General features: G+C 36.7%; 1 protein-coding gene across 1 annotated transcript in view; it reads right to left on the bottom strand.

Moving 5' to 3' along the window:
* Positions 1-27,834, bottom strand: part of LOC126810222 (intermembrane lipid transfer protein VPS13D) — a 44,807-nt gene that overhangs the window by 2,534 nt on the left and 14,439 nt on the right. Inside the window, exons 14-27 of the mRNA XM_056098854.1 lie at positions 27,293-27,414; positions 25,579-25,682; positions 24,588-24,753; positions 24,014-24,183; positions 22,650-22,841; positions 21,735-21,883; positions 20,091-20,229; positions 17,181-18,861; positions 16,372-16,516; positions 15,878-16,031; positions 14,544-14,802; positions 13,965-14,145; positions 12,810-13,190; positions 11,388-11,576 (exon numbers count right to left, since the gene is read on the bottom strand). Coding sequence (XP_055954829.1) covers positions 11,388-11,576; positions 12,810-13,190; positions 13,965-14,145; positions 14,544-14,802; positions 15,878-16,031; positions 16,372-16,516; positions 17,181-18,861; positions 20,091-20,229; positions 21,735-21,883; positions 22,650-22,841; positions 24,014-24,183; positions 24,588-24,753; positions 25,579-25,682; positions 27,293-27,414 — 4,032 coding nt within the window. The remainder of the gene's footprint in view (positions 1-11,387; positions 11,577-12,809; positions 13,191-13,964; positions 14,146-14,543; positions 14,803-15,877; positions 16,032-16,371; positions 16,517-17,180; positions 18,862-20,090; positions 20,230-21,734; positions 21,884-22,649; positions 22,842-24,013; positions 24,184-24,587; positions 24,754-25,578; positions 25,683-27,292; positions 27,415-27,834) is intronic.

Consider the following 27,834-nt stretch of genomic DNA (forward strand, 5'->3'; position numbering starts at 1 on the left):
TAGCAGTAAAAACCCAATGAAATATTGTTATAAAGTCCACATAGTAGTAAAAACCCAGAGAAATCTACTATAAGTATAAGAACCAGTTAGGCGATAAACATAGGTGTTAATACTGAGTTAAAATCCAAGGATACAATATTCTTTTAAAAATATGCCTTGGAATAGAGTAGCCTATAATATTGAAGTGTACAATTGCAGTAAAATAATAAAATCACAAACTTCAATCTATTTACATCTATGTTCATTACAGGGCTGTCACTTCCAAATCTTTGGTGTTTTGTCTTTACCTTAGATTAGCAAGATATCTTATACCCAAAAATATGGCAATTTGACAGTGATATCTAAATCAAGAGTCAAAAATGGAGGTCTTGCATTTTAGGGATATGGTGTAGCTGAGTTGAATTAACTTTGCACAAGATCACAGGTAAAAAATCTAAAAATCAAGCATTTGACAAGCGCTTTTTGAGCAGTTTCCTAGAAAGACTGCACATTACATTTTCATAATCTATTACATTAGCAATGGCTATTTAATATACTGTGTTGTTTAGCCCAGTCGGAGCACAAAAGTAGGACACTTAACCACATTTCAATGGTTATGTAATATAGACTGTGAATGACTTAAATATGAATCAATATACACGAACCATTTAAAGATATTTCTGCTAATGGCACGTCAGCTCCACAATCATCAATCAGACAGAAATATAAACTGTTAGCTTTTAACTGTAAAAAAATAATATTTCAAATTTTATTCGTCAAAGTAAGATATAAAAAAGGTGCTGAGGCGGTTTAGGGAAATACCCCCCTCCCACCAAACACACACATACAATACAATCCAGATCCCTCAAATTCTGCCCCTTTGACAGAAATGAAAATGGTCTTTTTTTGTCCTGGGCCTTTATTCACGAAAACTTAAACTAAGATACAATCGAAATTTTAAGAAATACTGCAATTCGATTGGCTGACCAGTAAAATCAATTTGCATATATCCAATTTGCATATTGGTCAGCCAATCGAATTGCAGTATTTCTTAAAATTTCGATTGTATCTTAGTTTAAGTTTTCGTGAATAAGGGGCCAGTTTTAAGGTCTAGGGTTCGATTCCTTTGTTGAAAGAGTTTCCCCCATGTCAGTGGTACAGAGCAGAGTGATGTCCCCTTGTCTGTGGTACAGGACAGAGTTCCTGATGAAGATAAGTGTGACAGAGTTCCTGATGAAGATAAGTGTCTAATTGTTCGGATGGGTCAAGATCTTGTAAAAAGATCCTCTGAAAGTTGGACATCAAAAAAGTGTAGACCATAGACACAGATAGTACCACCGTCTGAGCAAAATCTTCATGATAACACTAAGCATGGATGCCCATCTAAATGAGCCTAGTCAATGCAGAAAAATAAAAGGTTGACATTTAAAATTCTACGTACTTCAATTGCCGTCAGTTCAAAATCACTATTCTTCTCTTCCTTCTTGGTTAACATGGCATGCTTTGTCAGCCATATTGCTGCCTCCTCAATGTTACCATGACAATGATGGAGTGCATAGCAACAATCATCTTTATTAAAACCCATTGACATCAACTGAAACATTGGTCCTGTAAGAAGAGTAAAAAGAAATTTCAAATCTGTACAATAGAAAGTATTGGGTTGAAATAGAGAGGTAGAAAAGCAGTATTCCCGTCTACACTTCTTCAAACGGGGCCACGGTGGCTCAGTGACTAAGATGTTGGCTCATCAGGTCCTGTGTTCGATCCATGTTTTGACCAAGAAAGGTCATCGTTTTTTTCTGGCATATTTCCCCATTGTCAGTGGTGCATGACAGAGGGCCTGACAAAGACAGTTGTCTAGTGGTTCAGATGGGACAAAGATAGCGTGCATGTAAAAGAACCCCTGGCAGTTGGAATTTGATATAAGAGTAGGCCATAGTGCCGCTGACCAGGCAATATTGCCCTAAAGGCACACTGCTGTATGGTGTATGCCTGTTTTCATTTGTTCAGTAGGAGCAGAACAGCAGGCTTATCTCTACAAAGAGTAAGATCACTTGTCATGCAAGGCCATGTGACCACTACCCAATGAGTAGTTTTAACATACATTGTATCACTTCACAACCTTGTGGGTTTTCTCCAGGTACTCCGGTTTCCTCTCACTGCTAAAAGACCCCTACGTGCAAACAAATTATTGAAATTAAATTGAACAATGTGTTAGTCCCAAAATGAACTAGTTTGCGTCGAGTGGACGTTAAACCCTCTCGCTGTCTCTGTCTCTGTGACATGTCTCATTAATCTCAGATTAGCAAAATAATATTTCAACAGTAGATGATAACTTTCAGTATTATTTCTATATTTTATGCATAAAAGCTATGAATCTAACTGTGTATTGGATACTTATTATCAAAATTAATCAGTCAGCTTAAACTGGACATAAGTACAAATTAGTTGATTTGGGGTGATTTTAAATGATTTTTACGAATTTTTTTAACAAAGATTTGATATTGAATGAATGTGAAAAAAATTAGTGATAGATATACAAGATTAAATAATACCTAGGTGAAAGAAATTGGTGCTAGATACACAAGATTAAATGGTACGCAGGTTACAGTGTTACATGCTTTCATCTATGAATCTAACTGACAGTCATTCGGCAAGAATCCTTGTTTAAAACCATACTTGATGTTTATTCTTGAGTGTTTCAGCTGTAAAAGCTTATTTTCAATAAATAGACAGAAATAAAGAGTAATTTTTACCTGATATTGTTGATTCAGTTCGTGTCACACCAGAACTTTGTTTAGCTCGTAAAGCTTGTTGAGGTAGAGAATTCATAATCGCCATAAATAAAACCATATCTTGGTACGAAACACGAATATTTAAAGTGGAAAAATGAACCTATAAATACACAATTGTTATATATATCACATATACTCATTGGTAGAGGTGGGGGATATTTCGGTATAAAACTGACACAGAAATACATAACGTCCAAAATAGTGTCTTCAGAAAAATATTGAAAAACTGAACTTATCGCAATATTTGTTTCCATGAATATCGTTCAGCTTTAATCCATGTGATGGACATAAAAGATTTTGAACGATATTGGATTTGAAAACGAACAAATAATTGACAGGCTTACTACCAACAAATCAAGGCAGATGTATTTAATAGTCTGACTATACTTAAGGGCAGACCAAGCTCTAAAAAGGGAATTATGGAACACGTCTTCAAAGGACTGTAACTCTGAAGATTGTTATTTTAATGTGATGAAAGATTCTAATAATATTTCTGATGAATGAAAATACTTATAATGTGCCATTTCCAGAAAACTGCTCAACCGTGCACGGGGAAAATTCATCAATGACACAAAGGTGAAACACTAGTCAAACAGTGATGGACGTTTCACAGTTGGATAGAACCGAGATAATTCATATTAAACAACAAATATTTGCGAAAGAGTTCGTGCCAGATGGTTTAGAGAGGGGGTTGGATGGCTAAATAGTTAGCATGTGCGCGCGGTATAATAAGATCTGTCATTGAGTCAACTTGCATGGTTTCGATTTCCCGGTTGTATACATGACAAGGAGTAGGGTCGCCTGTCCAACCTCGTGGGTTTTCTCTGGGTCCTTCGGTTTCCTCCCACTGCTAAAGACACCTACGACCAAGTGAATTATTGAAATAAAATTAAACTATATGTTAGTCCCGAAATGACCTAGTTCGCGTTGAGTGGACGTTAATCTCTCTCTCTCGCTCTCTCTCGGGACAAACGTTATTAATAAACTAAAATAAAGTTACCTGTAATAAACGTTGATGTTCTAGCGCTTTGGCTACTTCTAATAACCCTTCTGATTTCACTGGTCGAGATGAAACAGGAGGGTTAGCATTGAGATCTATGGATATGGTTAGTGGGTCGATGATTGATTGAGCCGTTTCTTCCTGGGCCATCAAACAACAGGAAAATACTTCAACAGACTGTAAATCACACACAATGATCTTATCAGCTGCCTGTGGTTTATACATAATCACTGCAGTACTCTAAAAATATAAAACATAATCACTGCAATAGTCTAAAAATATAAAACATAATCACTGAAATAGTCTAAATATATAAAACATAATCACTGCAACAGGGCTGCCGACAACCAGTAGCGCAGCGCAATTTGCGATACATATTTTGGCCGTTGCTAATCAAAAATTAAAATCTAAAGTTTTTGATTCGCAGTAACTGCGAATCATTAATATGCCTGTCATTTTGACACAAGGATAATCCACATTTGAAGACTAAAAGGCTTTCTGAACACTTTCAACGTGTATAAAATGTTGAATAAAATTTTATAAACAAAACTGAATTCTCCGTGTGACATTTTTTTCTCGAACTACCCAGACACAATTCATTATACGGTACTATATAATACAGGGACATAACTCTATGAATAGGGACTATTAAACCGGAAATAGGGAATCAAGTAGTACCACTCACGTTGCGAGACATCAAGTAATTATATTATATTCATTTTGAAAGAAATAAATCTAGTGTATCCCCCACGTATTGTAAATAAAATATAAAAAAATAAATATATGTTAACGTATTGTAAAATGATAAATCAAAGTAAAAATTCCCGTAAAATATCGCGTGTGTCTAGTTAATCGAGGTGCGCCCGATTGAACAAAAATAGCAATACACGATAAAAAGCAGACGAAATTGTTTTCTAACGAAGATTTCTAACGTAACAAAAAATAACAATTAAAATGATTGGGGCCTTGGAAGTCACTGTTAAGAATTGGCTTCAGACATAAGACCTAACTAAATGTCTACATCACATTCACAAACTGTTACAAGTACTTGTGGCAGTGTTAAAAAAATCTAAGAATAGTAAGAATGGAATCTAATCATATTTGTTATGAAGTAAAGTAATATCTTGTTATTTAGGTTTTAAATTTGCTAATCAAATTTGGCAAAATTGGACTTTTGGATTAGCAGTGCTGCTAATCAACTGTGAAAAATTACCGACAGCCCTGCACTGCAATAGTCTAAAAATATAAAACACAATCACTACAATAGTCTACAATATAAAACATAATCACTGCAGTAGTCTAAAAATATAAAACACAATCACTGCAGTAGTCATGAAACATAATCGCTGCAGTAGTTTGAAAATATAAAACACCATCACTGCAGTAGTCTAAAAATCATAAAACACAATCACTGCAGTAGTCTGAAAAAAATGAAACATCCACTGCCATAGTCTAAACTACAAAGCATAATCACTGCAGTAGTCTAAAATATAAAACACAAAACTCTGCAGTACTGTAAACATATAGAACACAATCACTGCAGTAGTCTGAAATATATGAAACAATCGGGGCAGTAATCTAAAATATGAAATCTCTGCAGTACTTGCTGCAGTGATTTAATTAAACACAATCACTGTAGTGATCTTAAACATATAAGATATATAGGAAGAGTTGTAAATTCAGTTCTCTGACAAGTGAAAATTTTGCCTAATATATGGTTAATATTTCTTCAACACAACTGGTAAGTTTGACATCTATGTTACCTGTAATAAAACAGGAATGTTTGATATCTATTTTACCTGGGCCCAGTTTCAGGAAATTTTAACTGAAGATAAAATCCAAATTTTAGTAGATACTTCAATTTTGATTGACTAAGCACTAAAATCAATCTAATATTATACAATCAAATTACTAAAATTTGGATTTTACCTTAGTTAATATTTTGTGAAACAGGCCCCTGTAATATAACAGGTATGTTTGGGATCTACTCACCTGTAATATAACAGCACTGGTATCTAACGAAGTTGTATCACCTACAACTATAAACTGAGTATCCTGTAAATTCAATTTACCTTGGAACGGAATCTTAACCTAAAATATATCAAAGAGTACTTAAACATACATTATACATTGCAGGTCTTTTGGCCTGAAATGTTATATAAATTATTTAGACATTTAAATTATCCAGACCATAATAAATTCTCGATGCCATGGCTAGCCTGCAATATTTAGTGGATTGGAATACAGTTTGTGAAGGATGATTAAACGTAAAAATGGAGAAAACCCACAAGGTTAGACAGGCAACCCAACTCAAAACCACGCCACTTAACTATATGACAGACCTAGTGATTTCACACGCACACATTGAACAACTAGACCACCCAACCCCACTTTTAAAATAGGGTCCAAATATCTCAATGACCATTTTTAGACAAACATATGGATATCTGATTTAAAGCGAGAATTTCATATTTTCTAAGAAAGTCAAAACATAATTATTTCTATGTCTTTTGCTCAATAGGTTGTCAACTCACTACTATACGGTCATAGGTATCATTCTCACACTTAAAATTCCTGGACACCGAAATAATAACACAATTACTTCCCTTGTTTTCCTATTCCCCCCAATGGAATAGCTATCTTCAAACGTTTGAATTTGAAGTTGAAAATGATATTTTTGCCAATTTCTCAACTGGCAATGGTGAATTATAGGATTAATAGGATTTTCTTTAACAAGGTAGGACTGTTTATAGATACCATCTATTTTAATGCTTTATTTTAATAAATTTTAAAAATATAACTTAAAAATATGAAATTGCAACTTTAAATGGTTATTCAATGCTAGGTATGGGCTGTAGGTTCTTTTATGTGTACACAAGTGGGCCTTTCCCATTCAAACTCAGGAAATTCTATTTGAGAGTCCATTGTACATCTTCATGGCCCCGACTTCACAAAGCATTCTCAGACTTAAGATAAGGATGTACTCAAAATTGTTTCCCTTATTTTAACTGAAATATAGCCCTTTAAAAAGAGAGAGAGAGAGAGAGAGAGAGAGAGAGAGAGAGAAATGGGGTTTAACGTCCACTTGACACAAAGATGCTTCCACTTGACACAAAGATGCTTCGGGACTAACATATGGTTCAAAAAAATTTTGTTTTAATAATTCGCTTGCGTGTTGGGATCTTTTGCAATTAAGGAAACCGGAGGACCCAGAGAAAACCCACGTGATTGGACAGACGACCCTACTCCTTGTCACATACAACCAGGGATTCGAAACCATGCTAGCTGACTCAATGACAGAGCTTATGATACAGCGCGCACACACTAACCATCCGGCCATCCCCCCACACCTTTAGCAGTGGTGGAAACCAGAGTACCCAGTTGGTCCAATGAAATCTGAAGGAAAGTTAATGCTAGAAAAAATGCATTTTGCCACGCATCTTTCTGCATGAAAAAAAAGCAATAAAATGTCAAAAAACATAAATCTAAAGGCACTTAATTACCTCCTCTGGAAATGGTCCACGTTTTGTAGCTAAACTCTGTGATACATTTAAGGGGCTGGCACCTCTCAATCTGACTGGACCTGGATTAGGGGATAGTAAAGCTGAAGATGAAGCTTCGTTGTCTGAAAATAAGACAAAAACATTTGATTTCTGGACGATGTTTTGCAAGGAATATTACAATCAAACTGATTAAAACACAGTTCCTATTTCATTTCGTTTTTTTATAGTTCAAAATTTCGTTTTACTTGTCTTTACTACACTAAGATCTGGAATAATTGTTATATTACTGGCATTCTGGTTGAAGTGAGGGTTAGTCAATAAAACGGTCTGTTATGGCGAGTTCTTGGCGTACGATGCACAGAACTCTGGGTAAATCACTAGAAATGTCAACATTGATTGATTAATCAATGTCTGACGTCTTAGGGTCAAAGACGCTCATACGACCCCTGACATGACCTTCCCGTACAACCGGCCTGATCTTCATGTAGTGTAAGCAATCGAAAGTATAACAAACGAAACGAAATATAGATCTGTATTTTAATCAGATTGTATTACAATACCAATTGGTTTAAAGATACATTATGGGAAATAAGATAAAGAGCTGTCGGTTCTCACTATAATAGTTAAAAGCTAGATAATGTAATGGGAATCCACTCAACACAAACTAGGTCATTTCGGGGCCGGAGAAAACCCACAATCCTACTCCTTGTCACATACAACCGGGGAATAGAAACTCTGCCAGTTGACTCAATGACAGATCATTTTAGAGAACCTGGCTGGTTCAGAGAGTAAGGGAGATAGAGAGAGAAAAATGGGGTTTTACGTCCACTCGACACGCACTAGGTCATTTCGGGACTAACATACGGTTTATTTTTTTTTTAATTTCAATAATTCGCTTGCGGGTAGTGGTGTTTAGCAATGGGAGGAAACCGGACCAGGATAAAACCCACGAGGTTGGATAGGCGACCCTACTCCTTGTCAAGTACAACCAGGGAATCGAAACCACGCCAGTTGACTAAATGACAGACCTTATGATACAGCGCGCACCATACCAGTACAACTACAATATTCAGGAGAATGATAAAGAAACCAACGAACCTGTGTTGAAAGGATTATCAGGATTGGTCAGAAGAAAATCACCAACACTAACCAACCAATCAAATATACACATTACTTTCATTTTATTGAGTAAAACTGTGAACTGTGTTGATTCCTTCGTAGATCGGTAATGAAGCTCCAACTGAAGCTCTTTGTTTGTCGATTCTGTCTTTGGTTGTAAAATATTTACAAAAACATTTGGTCTGTCGTTCATCGGTTCACCTAATAAAATTGGAAACATTTATTATAAAGGTACATTATGTAAGATTTAGATAAAGAGCTGACAGTTCTTGGTATAATAGTTCAAAAATAGATAATGAAAAAGGAAAATATTGAAAATTTCATTCAAATGACTTTATTCTGAACGAAATTATGAATGTTAGAAGTTTGGATAAGAATATTGTAGTCTTGATTGTTATGATAATAAACAAAGTCTTGATTATCCACTTTTAAATTAAATCATTTCAGTGAAATACTGCTTCAAAATGTGAATTGTATGTATTCCTGACATATAAACTAGGGAAAGGGATTCACTAGTCCGCGGGTTCACTAGTCCGCGGCTACAAGAAAAACTATAAATATGGGTATCAATAAACCTAACCCTAACGCTAACCCAACCCTAATAATATATATACATGTAGGTGGACTAATGAACCCTAGCCATAACCCTAACCCAACCCCATAATATATATCGGTGGACTAATAAACCAATGGACTAGTGAGCATTCCCTAAAACAGGCATAGATTAAAAAGAAGGCTAAAATTAAAACGTACATTTATATCTTGTGTCAGACACGACAATAGCATGAGACGAAAGACTGACATCTTTTGATTGGTTAGAGAAGCTGTCATAGATTAACTTTGATTGGATGAAGTCAAGTTTCGCCAGGGAAACCTCGGAGGATTTTGGACCATCATGTGATACCAGTAATTCAACTGTGACGTTCCGTAAATCTAAATCTATGTTGATACAATTATATACATCACCAGATATCACAGTCTGTAAAAAAAACACAAAAACATAATGTATACATTGGCGTGGATGTAAAAAGATCCCCTGGCAGTATTCACCTTTAACTGCTTCAATTTCATAGATCTGATACAGTAGAGGCTCAAAAATAATTTCAATAATACGTATTTAACCATAAAACAATACTGGCTATTATATTTCGTTTGATTGTAATGCTTTGGTTAGACACAAAGTTGATTTTTTCAAGAAAATATGACATTTTCGCTCTTAATAATTTTTTTTTTTTTTGGAACACCCAATATACAACATTTTGAAACAATATCTATAAAACCTCTTTTTATTGGCTTAGAAATACAACAACTAGATGAAAAGATGCACAAGAAAATTCTCATTCTGAAGAACCAAATAAGTGAATTTCGCAAAATATGCCAAATACGACCTTTAGACTCCCCACCAACGATATATAAATCTTAAAAGCTTTCACAAGATTCTACAAAATGATCAAAGGCAATCGCTGTAATTCAATAAAATTGGACTAAAAAATAAAAATTCTTACAAAATTCTTTGGTTCCTGTAAATGTGACATCATTGGTCTCTGAAATTCTTCAACATTTTCTCCCAGATTGTGAGCTAGAATTCCACGAATCAGTTTGTACTGTTCTAAATCAAGATGGCAGAAGACAGATGACAGTTTTCCCGCCATCCTCCAGTCTGGTGCTGCATGGCTGACGTCACCCTCTAGGTTTCTCTCGAGGCTCAACTCCAGAACACATTTATCTTGGAGCAGACGACCTTTCTGTAGACAAATAAATTAACGATATAAATGCATAATATAGGCTAGTTTAAGGATCATCAATTAGAGATAGAGAGAGAGATGGGGTCATTTCGAGACTAACATATGGTTCAATTTTATTTCAACAATGAGGGGTCTAAAGCAGTGGAAGGAAACCGGAAGACCGGCGACCCTACTCCTTGTCACGTACAACTGGGGAATCAAAACCACGCCAGATGACTCAACGACAGGCCTTATGATACAGCGTGCATGTGCGGATCATCGATGAGTATGGACAACTCAATGGCTCTAAACTCTTTTGATTTGGGTTAAATCAGATTGTCTGCATAATCTGAGACACTGGAATTAACTCCGGGAGCTTCTGGCTACTGAACGAGAACAATACTTTCTTCTACTTCTATTAGTGTTTGACATCCACTTCCACTGATGGTGCATCACAGACAAGTTGTCACTAATTACTTCATTAATCAAAAGGATAAAAGATTAATAACCCATTGTTGATGAAAAGTATTTTATTCTAATCTGTTGTTGTTTAACATCCGCTTCCACAGAGAGTGATATCGCAGGCAAGATGTTTTATTTCATTATGCTTAATGCAAGCGCAGGTGTCTTTTCAGTGGGAGTACCTGGAGTAAACCCACAAGGTTTGAGAAGGTACCCCTATCTCCAAGCCACATACACTCACTCCAGGGATTTAAACTATGGCTGCACTCAAGCTAGAGGTGACCAGTCAGCAAGAGCTCGACATGCTAGACCACTAGGCCATCTCAATTTCCCACGATAATCACAAAGCCACCGGCTATTTTAAATACAATTCAAAATTAATTATTACATTTCATGGCAAAAGTTGTAAGACCACTTTAAATGTCCGTAAAACATGGTAAACACCAGGGATCGAAATCACGACCACAAGTCAGAGGTGACCAGTCAACTAGAGCTCGAAGCATGACACTCTAGAACAATAGGCCATCCGACTTCCCACAATACTCGCTAAGCCACAGGCTATTTCAATAAGTGGCGAAAGTTGTAAAACTACTTGAAATGTCCGTAAAACATTGTAAAATATCAACAACAACAAAAATAAAAAAAGATCTTCTCTGATCAAATTAAAATTATAGCTGAATAGACCAACCTCGCGTTGTATTATAGACGTAGGAAATTCCATATCTGCCGTCGTCACGCTGCCATTCTTACTATCTTTTTTACAGACGCGCTTAGCTGTGTATAGATCTATATCTGTCAATCGCACCCGCCACACATCCAGTAAACATTGAAACTCAGGAGTAGAGTCGTAGACAATCGGTAATCCACTAGAAAGATTCTGAGCGCCAGCAACTCTCACAGTCTGCTGCATGGAGCTTGATGAACTCAGCGTTGGAGGATCGACGCTCGAACTCATCACATCTGGTGATGGAATATCAGCAGTTGTAAAAAAGTCCTGAAAAACAAAATAATAGGACATTAATTTCAAGTAAATCAAACTTTAAAATGCAGGATGAGGTTAAATATAGGAGAGAAATAAAATGAAATGAAATGGGGTTTAACGCCCTACTGTTCTGCTCCGAACTAGGCTAATGAAGACGGGAATACACCATACAGTGTGCTATGAGGGAAATTTTGCGCGGACTACGACCTACTCTTATATCAAATTCCAAATGAAATTAAATGGGGTTTAACGTCCTACTGTTCTGCTCCGAACTAGGCTAATGAGGACGGGAATACACTGTACAGTGTGCTATGAGGGAAATTTTGCGCGGACTACGGCCTACTCTTATATCAAATTCCAAATGAAATGAAATGAAATGAAATGGGGTTTAACGTCCTACTGTTCTGCTCCGAACTAGGCGAATGAGGACGGGAATACACCATACAGTGTGCAATGAGGGAAATTTTGCCCAGACAGCAGCACTATGGCCTACTCTAATATCGAACTCCAAATGTCAAGGAATCTTTTACGTGCATGCCAATGTGTACACAGGACCTCAGTTTTTCGTCCCATTCAAACGACTAGAGGTTTTATTGAGGAAAAACAGTTAAATCTTTACGTTTTATTGAGGAAATACAGTTAAATCTTTACGTTTTATTGAGGAAATACAGTTAAATCTATAAGTTTTATTGAGGAAATACAGTTAAATCTATAAGTTTTATGGAAGAAATACAGTTAAATCTATAAGTTTTATGGAAGAAATACAGTTAAATCTATAGGTTTTATGGAAGAATTACAGTTAAATCTATAAGTTTTATGGAAGAAATACAGTTAAATCTATAAGTTTTATGGAAGAAATACAGTTAAATCTATAGGTTTTATGGAAGAAATACAGTTAAATCTATAAGTTTTATGGAAGAAATACAGTTAAATCTATAGGTTTTATGGAAGAAATACAGTTAAATCTATAAGTTTTATGGAAGAAATACAGTTAAATCTATAAGTTTTATTGAGGAAATACAGTTAAATCTATAGGTTTATTGAGGAAAATCGAATTAGATTTAACTGCAGTTCCTAAAAAAAAAAAAATAGATTCAACTGTATTTATTTTGGCATGATTTGAATTAATATTTCTAAGTGTTTTTGGACAGAAAACTATAAATATAACTATATTTATGGTTTAAATTGGCTGACGAGTAAATTCTCCAGCCGGAAACAAAGAGTCTTGGTTTGAAATACACGTACCTGATTATTAAACATGTCCTCATCTCGAACATCTCTATCTAAACTACCAATAATACTCTGATTCATTGGATCAACCGATGGTTTCGGTAAATATTCCGAATACATACTCTCCGTCATAGATTGGGTTCCATCTTTCTTAGGAGTAGAAGCAGACATCTTGTAAGTATCCGAGGTTGGTGTGCTGTCAGACTGATTCTGTGGATCTATAAACGTTATTGTACCTTCGGTTCCATCGACTTTAAAACAATTTGTGATTCTTAATTTTCCGAGATCGGCTACGAGTAAATCATCCGATTTAGAACTCTGAGGAATCAGTAGAATAGGAGAACCTGCGTCGATGTCGAGTTTTATTCTTGCTCCTCTCATGGCTTGATCTGGTACCTGGAATAAATATAAAACATAATGATTCAATGAGGATCACACGTATCCCTGTTAGTGCATGAGGATCGCGCACCACACATAAACAAACCCAGGAACAAGACGCACAAAATACACAGACATTTCAGGGTGTCAGTTGTAAGCGTACAATACTCTGTAAGTCCAGGGCGTACAATACTTTGTAAGTCCAGGATGTACAATACTCTGTAAGTCTAAGATGTAAAATGATCTGTAAGTCCAGGGCATACAATGCTTTGTAAGTCCAGGATGTACAATGCTTTGTAAGATCAGGGCGCACAATACCCTGTAAGTCCAGGACGTACAATACTTTGTAAGTCCAGGATGTACAATACTCTGTAAGTCTAAGATGTAAAATGCTCTGTAAGTCCAGGGCATACAATGTAAGTCTAAGATGTAAAATGCTCTGTAAGTCCAGGGCATACAATGCTTTGTAAGTCCAGGATGTACAATGCTTTGTAAGATCAGGGCGCACAATGCTCTGTAGGTCCAGGATGCACAATGCTCTGTAAGTCCAGGGCATACAATGCTCTGAAAGTCCAGGGCCTGTAATAACAAAACAATGAATTACAAGAAAGACGTCTGCCAGCAATCATCTTCTAATGATCAATTTGGGTACATAGTACTCGGTGGATGTTCTAAAGGACATTGTTTTGTTCAACTGTATAACTTGTGAGATGCACAGAGACCAAGCATATTATGTTTTTTTAATATCCGTGTTTTGCGTGCTGCATCTGAACGTATAAAAAGTTAGTTTACATGTCTTCCAGCCGAGGCAGCTCTCATTCTTCCTAGTACTTCCTGTAATTGTAGAAAATGCTGACAGAAGGCGAGAACCTCCGTCTGGAAACGGTTGGTATGAACATAACGAACGGAAGCCATCTTTAATTTAAGATAAATATCATATTCTCTCTCGAGATTATAATCTAGTGTTCCATGTCTGAAATAAAAAAAATAAATATTAATTGTTATACTAGAATTTCATGTGATGTTTATAGTCACTGACTTGATCACTTTCATCATGATGAGAGAGAGAGAGAGAGAGAGAGGTTTAACATCCACTTGACACAAACTAGGTCATTTCGAGACTAACATATGGTTTAATTTCATTTCAATAATTCACTTGTGCGTAGGGGTCTTTAGCAGAGGGAGGAAACCGGAGGACCCGGAGAAAACCCATGAGATTGACTCAATGACAGGCCTTATGATACAGCGTGCACGTGCTAACCATTCAGCCATACATAATGTGCTTCAACAGGCATCACCGTCAAGGGGAATAACTGTGCCAGAAAAGAAACCACAGCAATCATTCACTTCAATATTATATATTGAACTTACTTAAAAAAATCAAATTCGAGAGCCTGTCTTCCAACACTTAGAAATCTCTCATGATACAGCTCTCCACTCGGTGAATTGTCCAATAACGAGATGTTCCCAAGTTGACCTTTGACATCTAAGTTTCCGTCTCTCTGGTCAATATGTGTTTCAAGATGTGCTATATTCGCTTTAGCTAATTCGTAAGTCTCTTTATTTAAGACGAGGGTAAAACTCTCTACACTAAAGTTGATATCAGAATTAACAGGCTCCTCCATTTCAACTGAAAAAGAAAAAAATGAAATGAAATGGGGTTTAACGCCCCACTGTTCTGCTCCGAACTGGGCTAATGAAGATAGGCTTTGAGGGAAATTTTACCTGGGCAGGGGCACTATGGCCTGCTCTTATATCGAATTCCAACTGCCAAGGGATCTTTTACACAGGGCTTTGGTTTTTCATCCCATCTGAACGACTAGACACTGACAAGGGGAAACCACGCCAGAAAATCCCGATGAAATGCAGGGATCGAACATGCGACCGCCAGACTAGCGAGCCAGTGTCTTAATCCGAAAAAAAAGAAAACACAATATAAAACTATAAATAAAATTGGATTCAAACTTTAATCCGTTCACCAAATCTTGTGACAGTCGTCTTTTTTTAATCTAACAGAATCCAAATCATGACATTATTATCTACTGTTGACATTTTGTTTTGGTTTCTTTAAATAATAATGAATTTGGGTAGATTTGTGACACTCTGAGGACACGTACCCTGTGTCCGGACGGCCAAATCTTCTGTGTCACACTGTCGTGTGTCTAAGTAGGACTTGACGTTGTGATAAATAAGACTTCAAACTCTTTTCTGTTCTCTGGAGATATCTTTATAGGTTACAATAATATATTCTACAACATCGACACGGCTATTGTTCTTTAGGTATTTAAACGTTAACCACGATTAAAACCTATATGTACCCTGGCTATTTCCCCCAACCGTCTCCCGGGAAAACGCGCTAGTCTAATTTAAATGAAAAGGTGAGGGGTGTCAACTAACAGGGCGGATCCTTGACCATATTTGTTCAAGCGCTGCATTAGAGCACGCCGTTACGTCAACCCTAATTTTATGAAATTGGGCTAATTTGTACTGTACGAGTGGTGCGGAGACCTCTGACCTGATGTCTGATCGTTAACATAATAGAATATCATTTTTAACTAACAGTGACACAACAGTAGCCCTCTTCCAGAAATAACTGGTAGCAGGAACCGTGAGTCAAGTCTAAGAAAGGTGAAGGAATCCTACAGGCGTAGCCTGCATAGTGTCACAGATTAAGTTGTAAAATATGAGATGTTAATTCAACAAACCTGTTTTTTTCTGGATGGAATCGTTACAGACATCAGAAGCTGACATATCAGATATCTTAGCTCCCATTCCCAGAAAATCCATCAACATGACCCACGTTTGAAGGTTGATTGTGGTCTCTAAACATCGGAAATTTATATCAATAAAACGATTGGTCTGAAACAAACAATACAATGAAATGGGGTTAAACGCCATAAAGTGTGCTATGAGGGAAATTTTGCACAGGCAGCGGCACTATGGCCTACTCTTATATCAAATTCCAATCGTCAAGGGTTCTTTTATTACGTGCAAGACAATGTTTACATGGGACCTCGGTTTGTCATTTTTTTCGGACAGCTTCATAGCTGTCTTTGTCAGGCCCTAAGTCCTACACCACTGACAAGTGGAAAACCATATCAGAAAATCACGATAAACTGTTGAGTAAATTCTTAACTTAAGTCTGAGAATGCTTTGTGAACTTGGGGCCTGGCCTCAATTTCATCAGTGTAATTCCTACCTTATTGTACTTATCAATATATTCCTGAGATTTTCTATCTATTAATTTAACGTCGATATGAACCAAGTCGTCTGCTTCTTCTGTAGTATGTGTTGGTGACTGTGATCGTAGCGGTGATGGCGGGGGTGTACAAGGGTACATCACTCTGTAATACAAGAGTAAAAAATGGTTTTACTCCATCGATCGACATAAGAACAGATTTAAAAAATATGTGAATAGATTTGCCCCTTTAAGGAGCCCAATCCAGTGTCTGTGGATCTGACCAACTTCATAAAATAACAAACAGAATAATTGTAACCCAACCAAATTTAGTTTAAATGTTTCAGGCAGTACAGAAAAATGAAATCAAGTAAGTAGAATGTCAAAAGAACAAAGAATGTATGATAGAGAGAGAAATGGGGTTTAACGTCCATAGGTCATTTTGGGACTAACATATGGTTCAATTTTATTTTGCGTAGGGCTCTTTAGCAGTGGGAGGAAACTGGTGGACCCAGAGAAAACTCACGAGGTTGGACAGGCTGACCCTACTCCTTGTCACGTACAACCAGGGAATCGAAACCATGCCACTTGACTCGATATCAGACCGTATGATACAACGCATGCACACTAACCATGTCTGATGTCATAGGGTCAAAAGACGCTCACATGAGCCTTGACGCGACATAACCTCTACATCCGGTCAGATCTTCTTGTAGTGTAGGCCATTGAAAGTATAAAAAAACAAAACGAAATATAGATCTGTATTTTAATCAGATTGTAACAGTCCCACGGTAGCTCCCACGTTCATACAGAAAATGTAAAATACTTACGCGTTTTTGGTATGTGAAGAGCCAGTTTTTGATAGCCGTGATTTTGATGTGGTTTTACCGGGTTGAAAATTGCTGAAACCAGACTCTTCTTGAAAACTTGACGGCAAGGAAGAGGGCATTGTGGGAATAGGGAGTACGATGGTGCTGTCAGGGCAAGAAGTTGAGAGATAGGTACGCTGAGCTTCGCGCACAGTCGTTGAGCTCTGTGAAACCATAATATGTCGATGCAACGAATTTTCTTTTTCCAGTAAATCGGCCATGGTTAAAGACCGTAAACGGAACTGTACATTTGTTAAGTAATTATTATCTTTTTGAAAGTTAAGTGAGAAATCGTGTAGTTTTAAATTGACCAATCCCTGCTCTCCTTCCCCGAAATCTCCTCGTAATTCGGCCTCAAATAATGGCACTTCAAATCTGAAATGTTTGGCCATGAATGATTCTGATTGGTCAGTCTCTGATGATTGCTGGGAGAGTATGTCCACACTTGAAGGTGCTCCCATTGGTTCACGTTCTTCAACAGACTCGCCACTTGGTTTCATCTCATAGTTTGAACTAGAGGAAACTACATCTTCTGTGTATGTAAGATTATCTAATGTTTCTAAAAACTGTTCGTAAACTTCCTTAGAAAGAACTACTTTCATGGGCGTCTTGATACGTGCAGTAACTTCCACAATGCTGTTAGGATTTGAAACTTCCAAACTGTCATGGGCGGATGTATCCCATCTGTGTAAATCACTGTAATCGTCGGTCGTTGTATTAGGATTAATGTAATTAAATTCCATGTTGTCTTTCGTTATCACGAGATCCACAGCCGTGTTATAAATAATTTTATTTCCTCTTTCCTGTGATAACAAATAATAAAATGACTTCTTTCCGACCACAGATTGTGATCCTGTCGGCTGTAAAATACCTAATTTTTCTAAATCGGCTGAAAATAAATTCATGTTGATCAAAGAAATGTGAATTTTATCCGTCTGCTCGGTGAGATCTTCACAACTCGTCATGAATTCCATTGGTTTAGGTGAGTTCGTTATCGTCATCTGACCTAGATGCGCCAATAGAACATGGGCGCTATTTGGTCTCCGTGGAATGACTAGAATAGGCGTCTCCATCCGCGCCATTATTTTTATCACAGACGAACTTTGTTCCTCATTTTGATAACTATCCTCATCTTCTAACAGGATTCCCGCCATGTCCGATAACGAAAATTCACGTTTACTGAAACTGAATCCCACATTATCAGGGTTATCCCCCCAACCTCCAACTAAGCCATACGCTACCTCTGTCGCAGCAGTTTTAATAGATCGCGCCACCATAGACATGTAGTCGTGGAAAGCCGACAAACATTCCGTCAATTCCTCGAGAAATTTTGGACAGTGAGTATAACATACAGAAGCCATTTCAATATGGGCGTAAATCACTTCGTTCGTTTTAAATCCATCATGTAGCGATTTATGTTTTTTGATTGTTTTCGTGATATTGAACAAGCAGGCATTTTTTCTAGAAGATGGATGCTGTGAGGAGAAGATATGTTCGTCTCGTGCTGTTTCAAACATGTCGGTTCCGATGTGATTCAGGTCCTGATCGCCGATACTGAAAACCTGACGATACGTGGAAGCCTCAGGTGTAACATCAGAAAGATGTAATCCTCCTAACGACCCTTTCACCTGCCAATCATCACCTGAATAATTATAAATAGAGAGAAATATTGATAAATCACAAAAATACAAGAAAATGACTGATTCCTTAACCTTTAAGCGGTTAACGTCATTTTGGCGACATGACGTCAAGTGGTCAGGCTAAATAAAGGCTAAAGTGAAATATTTTGTGTGCCTATTTCAAAAGACTACAGCCGGATAATTATAAGTGATAGACTCTTGACACCAATAAAAAAGTTGAAGGGGATAAGTTGATCTATAATTTGCACCTTGTCTCTTGTTTTCTAAATCATTTTCATCAGAAAAATCGTCTTCAGAATCGGTTTCATCGATATATAATCCGAGTCGGAATCATTCATAAGCATTTCAACCACTTTTCCAGTCTTTAACCTTGTAGTTAAAGATGCATTATGTAAGATTTATATAAAGAGCTGACAGGTCTTGTTATAATAGTTCACAAATAGATAATGAAAAGGGAATAGGCCGAAAATTTCAGTCAAATTACTTCACTCTGAGCCGATAAATTCCCATTTCAATAACACTATAATCTCGATTATCATTGTTTCCGTTGTTACAATAATAAACAAAGTCTTGATAATCCATTCTTACGGTTAATCGCAGATCGGATTCAAATGGACCCATCAGATGGCATCAAGAGTTGAGTATACATGGTCTTGTCATGTTAATAAATGTCTTATCAAACATACATTAATCATGAGCTAAATCTGCCAATTGCAGGTCTTCCTTTAGGCCTTAAATGCTATATAAACTATTAATTAAACATTTATTAACATGGCAAGACAATAATCAACTCTCTATACCATCTGATTGGTATGATTTTAAACAGATTTTAATATGATCTGCAGATCATCGGCTGTTGATGATTGATCATAAAAAGGGATAAGCGATACTTTGTTTATTACTATAAAAACTGTAACAATGACAAGAACGTCTTACTGTTCTGCTTCATCTTGGCAAAATAAGACGGCCACCCCTAAAAATAACATAATCAGGTGTTTAGCGTCTGAATGTTCTGCTCTGAATGGGCAAATGAAGATAGGAAACCCCTAAAAACAACATAACGTCCTACTGTTCTGCTCCGACTGGGCTACTGAAGACGGGCATACACCATACAGTGTGCTATGAGGGAAAGTTTGCAAAGGGAGTGTATATCTGCACGCCATTGTGTACACAGGACTTCAGTTATTCGTCTCAGCTGAATGGCCATTAGAACTTTGAAATAAAATATTACCAAATATGGCTTCAATTTTAGCACACGACATAGTAGCTGTAGAAATCTTTCGACCAATTTTCTTTCCATTGTGTTCCGTGAAACGGGGCAGTAAAATATTGAGTCGTGAGAAATCTGCGTTGATGTGAAAATTATCCTCCTGGAAGAAAATTAAATAAATATGGTAAGATACGCTGCCAGACAATGAAACACATACGCCCACAGCAGCTAAATCGTCAGAGTAGTCGACAACACGGTTGTCGCATATTTATTATTTTGTAGATAATGGGGGCACTTAAAAGACACTGATATTAATAATAATAATAGTATCATCAATTATAAAGCGTGTTAATACTATAAAAAAAAGTTCCTAAGGCACTGTTGGTTTTTATATTCACTGATTATTTAAAGATCAGGGTTTTGAAATAAGAATGTTTTAAGTTGAGATTTACTGACTGTCGTAGTCTATTCCATAGAAAAGCATGTTTTCCAAGTTGTAAGTTAATAGTTGAAGATTTTAGAAGATGTTTTTTCTGAGAATGGAGATTTCTGCTGGTAGTATAGGGTTCTACAAGACTTTTTATATAAGATGGAGCTTGTCCGTTTAATGCTTTGAAGACGAAGAGGAGTGACTTGAACCTTAATTCTTTGTTGAATTGGGAGCCAATGTAAAGATTGCAATCAATACAGGGGAGATGTATGTGTTGATGTTTTCTAGTTTTAGTGAATTTTGAACATGTTGTAGTTTGTTAATTAACGGACCAGCAGATGGACGGGGGTGACAGCAACATACAACCACGATTTCATGTATTGTTGGCAGCCAAGTGCCTACTCTAATATCAAATTCCAACTGTCAAGGATCCTTTTACATGCACTCCAACACTGTAACCTGGGTAACATTTAATCTTGTGTATCTAGCACTCATTTCTTTCACATTCGTTTAATATCAAATCTTTGTTTAAAAATTCATAAAAATCATTTAAAATCACCAAAAATAATCTAATTTGTACTTGTGTCCAGTTTTTGGGATTAACATATGGTTCAATCTTAGTTCATTAATTCGCTTGAGTATAGTACAGACTGAATTTTCAGCAAATTTCCTTTACATTATCTAGTTTTTAACTATTATAGCGAGAACTGCCAGCTCTTTATCTAATCTCCCAAAATGTATCTTTAATCAATTAATTCACTGTAACCCAGGTATCATTTAATCTTGTGTATCTAGCACTAATTTCTTTCACATTCGTTTAATATCCAATCTGTTTAAAAATTCCTAAAAAATGTTTAAAACACCATAAATCGTTTAATTTGTACTTGTAGTCTCGTTTAAAGCTGCCCATTCAATTTTGATAATGAGTGTACAATTTACAAGCGTTTAATTTCTCAAACACTACTAAAAAATAAACAACCCAATTGATTAATGATGTATAATGGTCATGAAACTAAATACTTGTAAATTGGACACTCATTATCAAAATTAATCAGTCAGCTTTAAACTGGACACAAGTACAAATTAGATGATTTTTGGTGATCTTAAACAATTTTAACAAATTTTTAAACAGAGATTTGATATTAAACGAATGTGAAAGAAATTAGTGCTAGATACACAAGATTAAATGATACCTGGGTTACAGTGTAAATAAAGTCTAATTGTGAAGTACTCACTGTTTTATTGTCAACTATTTTACTCTCTTTCTTCTGTACAATATGTGGATTAGTTGTGGGTTTTCTGCCCTTGGCTGTGGGTTGTCTGCCCTTGGCTGCTGTGGTTCTGTTGAAGAAACTGATCAATTCCACCAACGTTTCCTGATTGGCTGAAAAATAAACCATCCCTTGTTCAAGTCAAAATAATAACTATGACAAGAATTGTGTGTGGGAGAGGAGTTCTATTTTTGCAACAAGAAACAAAAATAAAGATATTACAAAATAGGGAAATGAAATGAAATGAAATGAAATGGGGTTTAACGCCCTACTGTTCTGCTCTGACAGGGCTAATGCCATACAGTGTGCTATGAGGGAAATTTTGCCCGGGCAGTGCAATATGGCCTACTCTTATATCAAATTCCAACTGCCAAGGGAACTTTTATGTGCATGCCAATGTATACAAATTAGGGAGACACAGAGGCTAAGTGAGTAAGACGCTGGCTCGCTAGCCTGGAGGTCGTGGGTTCGATCCTGGTGCTGGAAGAGAAAGTTCATCTGGATTTTCTGGTGTGTTTTCCCCTTGTCAGTGGTGTAGGACCAAGGGCCTACAAGGACAGCTGTCTAGTCATTCGGATAGAACAAAAATAATGAGGTTCTGTGTACACATTGGCGATCATCATTACTAAAGTCTTTACAATAACGATTATCCATTTCATGATTAAATTATGAATGTAAGTCGAACAGGAAATTGGAACCTAATCCAATAAACATGGCAGGCTAGCGATGCCATCGAGAGTTGGTTATGGTCTGGATAAGTTAATTATTAATTTAGATAACATTTCAGGCCTAAAGAAAGACCTGCAATAGGCAGATTTAGCTCTTGCATAATGCTTTGTGAACTTGAAGCCAGGGGAGACAAATGCCAAGTTATCTTACCTATTAGATCTAGACTATTACACTGTAAGTTTAATATCTGCATGTCAGTCTGGACAGTCGAGTCCGCTTTCTCTGATTTTATTATCTCAAACTCCAGGGATATCAGCGCCTCCGCTATGTTCTCACCACTTCCTGTATCCATGGTAGCTATACTATGATCAGACAGGTCCTTGCCAACTGCACAACCTAACGCTGTAAAAATACAAGAGAATAGGCCTATGTATGGAAACGGTTTTATGTAGTTTTATTTCAAATTGTGAAAATTCATCTTACATCAATAGCTTGACATGGAAAAATAGTCTAGTTATTTGGATAGGACAAAAAACATATCTATACGACAACTTGGATATCGTTTAGTTGTGTTATTTTAGCAGGACTTTTTGTATTTAATGTTCAGTTTCAAACAATTGTTGGCAAACTGTTCAAATCTGTTGAGAATCACAGAAAACCATTCTACTGTTGTGTACTTTAAAATGGCCTGTCTAAATTAGATAATGAGTGTTGTTGAGTAATTGATACAAAAACTCCTGCTAAAACAGCACCTGAGTTGTAGTGTAAGGAACAAGACGTTGTTCTTTGTCAGGCCGTCTACTCTGCATCACGGACAATGGGGAAACAATACTGAAAAACCCCAAATGACTTTCTTGGTCAACCAGGGATCTCCTGGTTAGTGGGCTAGCACCTTACTCATTGAGCCGCAGTGGCATCATTTTTTATACAATGGACTGATAAACTGTCATTGACTGATAAACTGTCATGGACTGACAAACTGTCATGGACTGATAAACTGTCATGGACAGATAAACTGTCATGGACTGGTAAACTGTCATGGACTGATAAACTGTCATGGACAGATAAACTGTCATGGACTGGTAAACTGTCATGGACTGATAAACTGTCATGGACTAGTAAACTGTCATGCACACTGATAAACTGTCATGGACTGGTAAACTGTCATGGACAGATAAACTCTTATGGACTGGTAAACTGTCATGGACAGATAAACTATCATGGACTGATAAAGTGTTGTGGTCTGGTAAACTGTCATGCAGACTGATAAACTGTCATGGACTGGTAAACTGTCATGGACTGGCAAACTGTCATGCAGACTGGTAAACTGTCATGGACTGATAACCTCTTATGGACTGGTAAACTGTCATGGACTGGCAAACTGTCATGCCGACTGGTAAACTGTCATGCCGACTGGTAAACTGTCATGGACTGATAAACTGTCATGGACTGATAAACTGTCATGGACTGATAATATCACGAATGGGCGGAGTCACGTTTTAACGTTTTTTCTATCCAAGTGATAGAGTGATATAGGCCTGATATATATATATATAGGCCTAGCAATAACTTACGTCCTGCTGCTGTTACTTTATTAAAGGCCTGAGCAAATATGTCTTGCATAGCGTGTAAACTTCCCGACGGAAGACATGACATCTTTTCATCAACAGGAGAGTTTGGTGATCTAGGAGAGGAGGGTGAAGCAGTGTTTGATCCTCGTATACTTCCACTCGTACTATCCAACCTGAAATACATCAAATTAAAAATGTTTATTAATTTTTAGCGTTTGGATTCAATCAGATTTAGAATAAGCTTATCAGTTCTCAATCTGATTAAAATACAGATCTATATTTCATTTCATTTTTTATACTTTTGATGCCCTACACTACATGAAGATCTGACCGGTTATAGTGGGAGGTCACGTCCGAGGTCATGCAAGCGGCTATTTACCCTATGTCGTCAGACAATTTACCCTATGTCGTCAGACATTTCATTGACCAATCAGCTTTGTTTCTAGTGGATTACCATGCTGAAAGATCCTGAGGTACACCCTGATTGATCCCAGGACACTCTTCAGCTGCAGCTCCTAATTATATATGAAATATCAACTGTTTAGCCCTATTGAAACAATAAAATATAGCCACTTACACAAGGTTTTTATGTGAAGCTACTAGAAGTTCAAAATCATGTCCGTACGTCTGTAAAGCGTCGACTATAAGTAAACTATGTACTGTTAGAGAAAGGGAAGAGTTGAGTTTCTTCTGTGAAATATTCGCTTCAACACCCGTTACCTGCAACTCGACTAACGCTCGACCTGAAACAAAAACAAAATCATGATTGAACAGAACTGAAATAAAGTAGGGTTTAATGTCATACTTTAGAAGATACAAAATGCTGGGAGGGTAATATTGCGTTACTACTCTTTTTTCGAACTCCAACTGTCATAATGATAATGTATGATCATGACTAATCCTGATATTAGGTCTTAAGCAAATGAAATGAAATGAAATTCCATCCTCAAGTAATCTTGTATGTTAACGTCAACATGTAAACACATCAGTTCACTCAATGACAAACCTTGATACAGCGCGCACATGCTAACCATTCAGTCATCTCCCCTTCCCCCTCACCTAATGAAATGAAATGGGGTTTAAAGTCCTATACTGTTCTGCCCCTATACTGGGTTAATGAAGACAGGCATACGCCATACAGTGTGCTATGAGGGGAATTTTGCCCAGGGCAACGGCACTATGGCCTACAATTATCTCTTATATTGAATTCCAAATGTATACAACTAGATAGCTGTCCTTGTCCGGTCTCCTGTCCTGCACCACTGACAAGGGGGAACCGTGCTGAAAAATCCTGATGAACTTTCTCGGCCAATGCAGGGATCGAACATGCGACCTCCAGGCTAGTGAGCTAGCGTCTTAACCACTTAACCACCAATGCTCCCGCAAACAAATGAGTAGTCTTGTAAACCTAACTATATGTGATCCGTAATAAAACCCTTGCTATCCATTTAAATTCAAGACAATAATTCTTACATACAATCAGATTCATTTTCCGCCCCTTTGATATTATCTTATTTATGTTTAAATCCATTTTAAAATTAAACAAAACATAAAATAACAAGACATACCTCGACTCTGAACTTCAAGAGATAATTTATTGATGAAAAACTGGAAGACAATCAATTGTCCATCTACTCCACCATCTTCATTTTTACTGTTTCTGTCTTCACGACTAAAAAAAGTTTAAATAATATCCATTATACAGAGCAATAATATCTGTTATACAGAGTAATAATATATGTTATATGGGAGCAATAATATCTGTTATACAGAGTAATAACATCTGTTCTACAGAGTAATAATATCCATTATACAGAACAATAATATCTGTTATACAGAACAACAATATCCATTATACAGAGCAATAATATATGTTATACAGAACAATAATATCTGTTATACTGAGCAATAATATCTGTTATACAGAACAATAATATCTGTTATATAGAACAATAATATCTTATACAGAACAATAATATCTGTTATATAGAACAATAATATTCGTTATACAGAGCAATAATGTCTGCTATACAGAGAAATAGTGTCCATTATACAGAGAAGTTAAATTTGTAAATGGCCGACAACAGCAAAGAGTTGTAATCGTTTGGCAGCTATGTAATTGTGAGATTCCTTTTCTTCATACAGTGGACTCTTGTCACATCCGATCTGAATAATCGGGCACTCTGTGAAATCCGTCATCATTTTCGTGTACCGATTTATTTCCTTATTATTTCCGTACTCTGAATTTTCCGAATTACGACATCAATCAGCCGTCCTGTCACACAATTTCCACTGAATCAACACTGTATAATCCGGCCTTCAATCGGTGGGTGTGAAGCCACAAAAGATTAACAAGCAATCACCAATCAATTATCGATGAGATTAAAACTCGCTGGCGTAGGTCTTTGTTGATTACTTTGATAATTTTATAATCTCTTGTAAGACAGTTGTGACAAATACTCAAGAATACCCAAGAATTTTCCCACAAATTATTCACACTCGTAAAAATATTCCTAGCACCTGTTGGAAACATTCGTTGTGCATGCCGATTGAACCTGAATACCTAAGTTTGTTCACCCTACAGATCTATCCGAACCGTGTGGCAACGACCTGGACATAGAACGACAGATTATCGATGAACATGTGACACCAAAGACACATGTGCGACCAACTGAAGACGATGAAGAAGATAAATTAACGACAGACTTGACTTATTCTAAATGCCTACGCTGTTAAATGCAATAAATATTAATGTAATAAAGTTTTGAATGCACAGAAAGGTTTATCATTTTTAAAGGGAATAACTTTCTGAGTATTCGAAACTAAATTATAATAATACTTTCGGTTTTCGAAGTTACCGTAATACTGCCGATTTTGAGAAAACTGAGTATTCTGACACTCTGCGTAATCCGACATATTGTAACGATCCCGTACGATGTCGGATTTGCCAGAGTCCATTGTACATATTTTTAGAAAATTTTCCAAAAAGTTCATGTGAAGAGAGAGAGAGAGATTAACGTCCACTCGACACAAACTAGGTCATATCGGGACTAAAGTATGGTTTAATTTTATTTCAATAATTCACCATTTGGCCATCCCCCCCCCACACACACACCCCCCAATTCATGGTGAAAGTATGGTAGTATTTATATCAAATGATAAAATATGCAAAACATTCAAAATGCAACACTGTATGGTATAAAATACATGCATTAATCATTTGGCCACCCAACGGTTGCTAATGCTGTATCAGATTTCTATATGAACAAATAGAATACATACGATGAATCTGGTGGTCTGTCTGTTAATGAATCTAATGATGTACTGGACGATACTTGAGGGATCGATGACGCATCACTACTAGCAGACGTTACAGTCTCCCAACAATGGCGTAGAGCAGAAATCTGAAAATACATTTTTCGGATAAATATATATTCCAAATATGTGATCATACATAAAAATATTCAATTTTTGTTGCGCATTTAATGTGTTTGTTCATTAGACGACAACCTAGAAGATTCCATACCTAGGGGCTACCCTGAAGCTACTATCTAAAATAGGCTACTGTATACACATTGGAGCTAGCTACTCTTATTTTAATTTTCAAGTCATAAAGTACATACCCGACCCCAGTTTTGGGAGCCTTCCATATGGTTCAATTTTATTTCCATAATTCGCTTGAACATAGGGGTCTTTAGCAGTGGGCGGAAACCTGGGGACCCAGAGAAAACCACGAGGTTGGACAGACGACCCCACACCTTGTCAAGTACAACCGGGGAATTGAAACTGTGCCAGTTGACTCAATGACAGACTTTATGCTACAG

The sequence above is a fragment of the Patella vulgata genome, chromosome 2, assembly GCF_932274485.2.
Source record: "Patella vulgata chromosome 2, xgPatVulg1.2, whole genome shotgun sequence".
NCBI lineage: Eukaryota > Metazoa > Mollusca > Gastropoda > Patellidae > Patella > Patella vulgata.